The sequence below is a fragment of the Arachis duranensis genome, chromosome 2, assembly GCF_000817695.3.
Source record: "Arachis duranensis cultivar V14167 chromosome 2, aradu.V14167.gnm2.J7QH, whole genome shotgun sequence".
Lineage (NCBI taxonomy): Eukaryota > Viridiplantae > Streptophyta > Magnoliopsida > Fabales > Fabaceae > Arachis > Arachis duranensis.
In genome coordinates, this window is record NC_029773.3 from 13,446,508 (window position 1) to 13,455,143 (window position 8,636).

The 8,636-nt window shown below is 32.3% G+C and overlaps 1 protein-coding gene across 2 annotated transcripts; it reads right to left on the reverse strand.

Annotated features, from left to right (window-relative positions):
* Window positions 1-284: 284 nt before the first annotated feature.
* Window positions 285-7,664, reverse strand: LOC107473641 (cyclin-C1-2). Of its 2 annotated transcripts, none has more exons than XM_016093217.3 (10): window positions 7,462-7,664; window positions 7,035-7,132; window positions 6,231-6,337; window positions 5,994-6,033; window positions 5,239-5,283; window positions 4,157-4,275; window positions 3,898-4,012; window positions 3,241-3,291; window positions 1,302-1,449; window positions 285-753 (listed from the first exon to the last, which is right to left on the reverse strand). In XM_016093217.3, exons 2-10 carry the CDS (start codon window positions 7,064-7,066, stop codon window positions 649-651), a joined length of 762 nt encoding a protein of 253 aa, XP_015948703.1. In that variant the 5' UTR covers window positions 7,067-7,132; window positions 7,462-7,664; the 3' UTR covers window positions 285-648. The 2 variants fall into 2 exon arrangements, with proteins under 2 accessions (XP_015948703.1, XP_015948704.1); XM_016093218.3 differs by having other exon boundaries at window positions 7,386-7,663.
* Window positions 7,665-8,636: the final 972 nt, after the last annotated feature.

Below are 8,636 nucleotides of genomic sequence, written 5' to 3' on the forward strand. Positions count from 1 at the left end.
GATACGGGAAATGTGTTTCTCCATCTAAACAATGTTGCTTCACTAATTTACAATTAATATAGTCCTCAAATGAATTCAGAGAGAAAAAAAAAATGTTACCTTAGGAGCAGCAGCTGTGTCTCTCCACTCTCCAATCGCCAACTATCGTGATTGAAATTTGGAATTTGGATGAATCGGTAGGGTGAAAGACTTGGGGAGCATGGTTGGAAAAAAGTATCCCTTTTCTAAAATAAAAAAGAATAAAAGAAAAGCATGTTTTTCTTAAAATTAGGGTTCTCGTACACTCGTTGAAAATCATATATATATATAGACTTACATAATAAGTTCAACTACAGAACAAAACGTACAAAGTACTCAGTTTATGCCTCACACTTCCACACAATGTTCGAGTTATGAAACAGTACTTTAAATAGATAATACACACAAGACTAATTCAAATCACATTAAAATCGATTTTTGTCCTCATGAAGAACTACGTTGCTCTTTCATCCTTTTTTTTATCTTTAACATTAACCTCATAAGCCAGTAATAATAAAGGCAATACTGGAACATATCATGCAGCAGTGATCAAAAGAATTCAGAACAGCCAGTGATAGATGCAACTTGCTAATTTCATTCAACGTATGCAGCTTGATAGCTGGCTCATTCTTAGGGCCTCAAGGTTAGCTTCTGGAGAGCAGTATTAATTCTATCTTCCGTGAACATCCTGTTGCTTTCATAAAAATCAAGTATCTCCATCGATATATTTTTTACCTGTCAAAACAACCACGACCCAAGATCAAAATTTTCATTATTGCTCGAATAATTGGAAGCCTAGCCGATTCATCATATTCGTAACATTTTCAATTTAAGTGATTATAACCTGATGCAACAGCATAAACCCACTCCACAATAAATATATCCAAAACTAACACCCAACCCTTCCCACCTAACCTACATAGATTAATCATTAACAAGAAACATTCAAGATATATTGTTTTGGTCTATAAGATATTATGAAAATCTAGTTTCAGGATGCAAACTACTATTTTGAAGAATTTGAACAAAATTATCATAATTTTTAACGGACTTAAAACCTATTAATTTTATATAGTGATCAAAACCATAACAAAATAATAACAACTTAAGCGTAATCATTTTGTAGATATTTCGGCCTAAACAAAATAGAAAAAAACTATAAAGACTAACACCTAAAATTGATAAACCTTTTTCAGCACCAAAACTAATATAATTTCAAAATACTATACACTATACACATTTAAGTAAAGATACAAATTCTTAAAATAGAGCAAAACACTAACCACATTCATGTCAACACGTAGTTCTTCAAACCAAGCAGTCGTGTCTTTCTCCCGGAATACGCTAGCAATGTAGATGCAAGCTAAAGCAATAAGATGCGGAGGATGAACAAGAATTAGATCCATCTTGTATGTGTCATTTATGACGCCCCTGTGATTATCAAAATTCATGTTCAAGTTTCCACAAATTTAAAATCACATTCAATGTGCTAATATTTAAGGGCCTAATTTGTAAACATAACAATAATTGTGGTATCTCGAGAACATAAATTATATAAAATCTTTTGGGACTAAGTCATCAGCATTTTGACCTTTTTGAAGACCAAATTGGTGACACTCTTGTTGCCAAAATTTTTACATGAAGCACCTTGGGGAAGCCTCTTTTTATCTAGCGACTTAGATATGTTGAGAGGTTCCACAAACTTTCGTGTCTACCTTATCATGATTAAGTTCCAAACAAATTTGGTATGGATGACATCAGTAAACCTCTTGATACCCATATTTTGCCAATTGAATTAGCAAAGATCGATTCATTGATATACCAAGAATGATCTTGAAGATAATCCTAAGAAGAAATATCCTTATGCATGTCGTGGGTAGGCAGGCTGATAGTCTATTGTATGATTAGTCATACAATAAACTTAATTTGTCTTTTGTTTGTATACTAGATAGATTTCTGTTTAACCAAAGACATGTTCATAAGCTTGATAATAACTTATTTAATTATCTTGTATACAAAAGAATAGAGGACTTGGGTACATTTTCATGCTAGCTAGAAATGTTGTCTCTCAAAAGACTGTTTGAGCGAGTACTTTGTCAACACTACAAATGACAAATCATGACCTAACATCATAACTTGACGCAGTCCATGATATAACAAACCAAAATGGCCTTGGTTGGTGACTTTAGTTGACAACATGCACATGGTCCTCTCCGCAATCTTCATAAGGATTTGGAGGTTTAGAATTAAGTCTTGATAACCCAAGTATCCGTTTTACATGCAAGCAAAAAACCTTTTATATACAAGTGTCACCTAGGCCCTAGTAGCTTCCTATTTTATAAAATCCAAATGGACAATGACAGTCCATTTTGTTAATGTTGCAAGTGTGAGGAGTGTTGAAGTTAGTCCCACATCAAAGAAAGCAAGGAAGAGTGAGGAGTTTATAAGATGAGAGACCCATTAACTTGATACCTTAAGGTTTTGAGTTGGATGTGGTATCTTCTCATCTTATGTTCTCTCATTTGATTTCTCCCCGAAGTTTTCCCGATGGTCGAGAGCTCTCCACGGTTGGCCCAACACATTTTTCCCCTTTCTTTCTTTTCCTTTATAGAGAGTAGTCCATTAAGGATAAAAACGGTGGAAGAATGCCGTTAGGGAGAAAGCTCCTAATGGAATTAAAGTTTACAAAAGGAAGAGGTTCAAGGGTATTTCGGGTAGAGTTGGGAACATGACTAAACCAGTGTTGGCTAAGGGGACTCTCTAACTAATTGCTGAGCTTGCCAATAGGGGTGTGAGGAATGTGATGATTGCATGTGAGAGCGTAAAACGTTAGAGGAGAAAGGGGATAATTTGTAGGGATGTGAGAGAGTAGAGGGGTAGGCTGAATATCGGCTGGGAATTGGAAGAGTAGAGCTGCTCCATAGTGCTCTGTATTTTCCTTTCTTTGTTGCCTTTCATAAATCTTCTATGTTCCTCTTCACTTATTCTTTTAACATCAGTGTAAGAGGTTGTGATAAATACAAATATCATTTCCTTCTATTTGTTCAGCGTGGTTCCTATCAGACGCCAGTGATAACTTCTGACCTTTCGACTAAAAGCTAATTGTATCTTTAGGACAAGCAGCATAAGTAGAGCATGAGAGCAATGACTTCACATAATAAAGGGAAGAGGAAATTATAAAATGTGAACGAAACTAAGCTATTCAGCACAAAGGACTCTTACCAAGTTAGCTGAGTCATGCTTAGGTCATTCAAACTTGCATCTTGAAGAAACCTAGAGAATTAGCATTACAATATCAGTGAGGAACTATTAATGAAAATAATATTCTACGAAGATAGAATATCTAGTCAAAATGCTAAGGCAAACTTGCAATTGATATCAGAGAGATTCACATTAGAAGTCACATATATTTATTTAGATACATAAATGGTGTGACAAAATAGTTGTTGCTTTAATCCTTAACAGCGATAAGATAACAGAGGAACTAAATCACTTAATGGCAATGGCAACTACCAAAGATGAAGGATTGGTTGACATAGAAAAGAATTCTGAAACTCAACATGTTGTCAAAGTCTAAACCATCAGAGATGGCAACCTAGACCAGTTATTTGGAGTACATTTTTCGCACATAGGTTATTACAAGTTGAATATGTTTAGTATTGTTAAGAAAGACATGGTTTTTCATTTTACTGTAAATTTGAAAATATACTAAAGGAAGTCTACTCATTTTGTCACTACTAACTTAAAAGGAAGGGAACAGAAACAAAACATAGAGTATGTCTAAACTGGTCAACGTGAAAGGGATATTTGTACATTTTTCTAGCTAAATCTGAAGGGATGATAGCACAAACTTTACAACTAACCTAATCCAACACTTACTGCGACAGTGAACGATAGGGGTGGAATACAACCAAATAATAGTCAAGGGCTTCTAAAATCTTCATTTCCATTTCAAGTATGTCCTTGATTTCATACCTGTACTTATCATCAGCATCTGCATTCAAATTTCTGTTTCTTCATCACAATAGTGAAATATAAGACTAAAATAACTAACTTTTGAGATGGAGAAAGCCCTTGTAGCATAAGGGGTCAACGTGAAGCTAAATAAGATAAATTATAATATAAGGCAACAGCTTACACAATTTTTTAATGTAAAATACAAGCAGCCGAGCCTGCACTGTGCTTTCCTCTGCTTTTGATGCTAGGTACAAGCAGGTTGGAGCAACCAGACGTGGATCATACTCAGCCATACTCTTCCTGGAAGCAAAAAAATTGAAGATAGTTATAGCATACAACTGTCCATAAGCATCACTCCTAAAAATTTAAGCTGATGGAAAATGACAATTGATATTGAATGGCTTCATATATTAATAATTTAATACACCTTTTCATGTAAGAATAAGATCCTTCTGGGCATAAAGCATGAGTCGCCCATAGGCCTATTTTCTTTGGTGCTAAATTAAACTTACTGAGTTTAAAAGAATGAGAACAACAAAGATTGAACTCCTAATTCTTAGTGATAGGAACTAGCATATTATTAGCTACTGTTGTTAGCAAGGGAATGAGAGTTAGGGGCTTCAAGGAATTCAAATGGGCCCAACTACATGTAGTTAACTACTGAGCACAGCAAAGGTGGATGGGAGATCACGCAAATAATACATAGATACACAAAATTTACACCATATCTTATCATATACCCTTGCTTCTTGTTATTTTCGTGAACAATGCTACCCTAAACTGGTTTTGATACATATCAAAAATCATCTATCCCAAAAGCTAAAGTTGTTGGACAAGCATACATGAATGTTTTTTATATGTTGATGCACGTCATTAACGAGTTGTGCAATATGAATAGTATGGTAATGCAATTAATAGGAAAATTGCATTTAAACAATAGAAGTCGTGGAATTGTAATAATACTAGCCATCAAGAACAGCTCACTCTAAAATATTGCTCAATAAGACGTATTAATCGCTTCTTATCTATTAATATAAATATGCTAACCACAATAGACACCAAGCATCAGACCTAAGAATTATTAATACTGTATCACAATTCCCACATTGTTGTTAGACTCCTTTCAAACCAATACAAGCGCACAAATTTAACTTTGATGTATTTCTTTAAAAACTTTTTTAAAATTTTTTTTTAAAAAAAAAAACAGAAAAAGAATAAAGAAAAAAGAAGATAGAGTCAGCATTATAAGTTTGCAACACTTACCGGGTGTAAACACGCCTCATATATGTAACTGCAGTGGCAACAACCCTGAAAAAAGGGCCAAAATATTAGAGACTGTCAAGGCACTTGACACAGAATAATTGGCAAGAGATGCTCCTAAACATCTTATATGAAGATGACTTCCTTTTATGTGCCATGAAAACTAGAAGCAAGTATTCCTCAAGTATTTTAGTTCCATTTCAAACTTAAACAATTATAATTTAAAATTCAATCCAGTTCATTTAAATCTGATCAAACATAGTTACCAGGCTTCTGAAGTTCCAAATCTATTCAGTGGATCTGTCAAACAATAACCTAATTCCACTTAAATGACTGCTTCACATAAACATAATAAAGAATGAAAATCCTAAATAAGACTATTAACTAGAAGAATAAATCATATTTGCACATTACAAATAATAAATTTACATGACATAGCTATGCAGTCATCACAATTTGGGTGCAATTATTGATTTTGATTGTATTTTCCATGGTTAAGCAGAATCTCAGAATTTTGGTCTACAAGCCAGATGTTTCGAGCTAAAGGACCATGTTTAGAAAGAAATTATGGGAGGTTTAGTGGTTGACATAATGACTACTTATCCTAATCATTCAACTTTATCTTCAAAACATTTGTATCGATACAAAAATATGCAAATCCTTACCAACTTATAAGATCAAAACATAATATAGTTCAGACTTCACAATATAAATCTCTATCTTTAAGTAATTCACTATAATTTTTTAGTGATACATACCTCTGCCTCACTTTTACTTGTTGGGCCAATCTCAAAATATCTGCACCGGCAAGAAATGAAAAATCAGAAACTCGGTAGCACGTCTATGGTAAATAAAGGATATCAATTGCAATACAACTGATAATTTATTGGCCATGATAGAAATAAGTAAAAGTAAAGAGAAATAGTTTAAGACAATAACAGCACTAGAAGGTGCACAAATATAAATATAAATACACAAGAAGAAAGAGAGCATACAATTGGTCATGTGCATCTTTATGAGCTTGAAATCCTCAAGTGTGACTCCCCTTTCTTTGTCAAGTGGGTTCACCATATCCACATCTTCTTGGTCCAGAAGATGCTTGCTGCAATAATCCAGAACATCGTTACACCCAAATTAGAAGTGCCACAAGGAGAGAAGGAAAAATACAAAAGATTAAATATATTCTCCCTTCAATATCAAGGAAGTGTCCAGTTTTAAATGCACACTTAGATTAAAGGAATAATTCTAAAAATTGAAGTTACAAAAAAGTAAAAGGTAATTTATAAAAGAGTAATATATGAAATCAATCCCCAATGAATGAGTCGAACAATTTAATCCGCAACAAATTTTAATCACCAAATCAGTCCCTAAACTTTTATTTCGTTAGACAAATCATTCCTCAGATCATATTGTTCATCTATATAGAAAGATTGATCTGAGAATTTAAAAATTCTTAGGAACTGTTTATGTCTTTATCAAATAACAACAGGGACTAACTTGTCTAAATTTTTAGAAAAATTTGAAGTTACGATCTAACAAAACAAAAGGTTATAGACTGATTTGGTGATTCAAATTTGTTTAGGACTAATTTGTTCTACTTAAAATTCGTTACTCTTAATTATCCTTAGCAATGATAGTAGAAATGAGTTATATTAAATAAGGATAACGATATAATTGGTAAAAAGAGAGTGAATGTTACCTAAAATTTCAAATGAACAATTATTCATGAAAAAGTAAATGTTGAAATTGGACACTTCATTGATACTAAAGGGAGTAATTATGAATACAACTGAACATACTAGTGAGATGAAGTCCAGAAATTCGCAGACATATCTTCTTCAGAGATCAGAGAAAAATTCACTCCAATAGGAACCACAAAAAATGTTCCAAAAACCCTCTGCAATGCAAAGCAAACAGTTTGATGAGGAATACCAATTAAAATTGACACCAATCAAATGTTCCGCCTTCAAAAGAACAACATTTCCATTGTACATAGAAATAGTGTTTAACAAAGCAAAAAAAGATCAGAACCAATTGTCAAATTTTAACAATAGTACAATAAAAAGATTTCTTTCTCTTAGATAGAAAACGGAAACCCAAATGAAAAAGAAACAAACTCAGACGTCACGAGTAATTGGATATCGACATACCGTGAAAACAAACTCAAAATCTTTAATAAACAAGAAAAGACAATATCGAATCTCAGCACTGGGTCTAAGTACAAACTGCGGTATGAGACGCGGAGTGATGAAAACAGAGTGAAGGCTGGAGAGATGAAGACAAGAGATTAGACGAGGGTCGGAGACTCGCAGTCGAAGAAGCTCCGGGACAAGGATTAGGGACAGGAGCCACGGAGCCGGCGACTAAGGCAGAGAAATTCAATCAATCAAATTAGAAGAATAAAGACTATAAACGATACGGCGTCAAATATCTTAGCAACTCGTTCTTGGATGATTATTCACATAATTATTTTTGTTGATGTGTTGTTAGTTTATTGAATATAGTCAATATACCTTTAAAATTATTTTATATTAATAGTATATTAAAATTAAATATTTAATACATTTATTATAAATAAATAAATTTAATTTTATATTTACAATGGATGAACATTGTTCTTTTTATTTATAAAAATTTAACACATTAACAATTTTTTAAATAAATAAAATTAATGTTTAGAGTTTTCTCACATAATTTTATTTATTTTTTATATTTAGAAATAATAAGTTTTTTAAAGAATAAATAAAAAATTAGAATAAATAATGATCATTTATCACTCCTGTAATATAGAATTGGCATAAATAAATATTTTAAAAAATTTAGATCTTTTAAAAAATGAGAAATTAGAACTTGTTTGAAATGCTAAAAATTAGAATCCACTCAAGAGTTGAATTCTTTTTCTTGTTTTGAAATAACTAAAAATGAATTATTTAAATTCTTTTGAGAATTCCAATTTTTATTTTTCCTTCATTTATAAATCAGATCGAAAAAATCTTATTTCTAAATCAAATTTTATAACATTCTTACTATCAGAATGTCACACTTCCGGTTGCATCACTTTAATAGCGAGGGTATTACGATGACTTACATGAATACTTAACAATAAAATATGAGTCTTTTAACTCAAGTCTGTGTAAATTTTTTTTCAAAACCGGAAATTCTTTTTCTGAAATCGTACGTACGTAACCAAACACATCACTTCATATTTATATATATACATGATTACCAGAGTACTTTATACAATAACTTATAACATCACAAACATCATAATCACGACTCCTATTCTTCTTACAAAAATATAATAATATTAAAGGTGAGGAAAAAACTATAACTAATATATCCAAACAAAAATAGCACAACTAATAATTTAGCAAAAACTTCATAAGTTCTCTTGTCCGTCC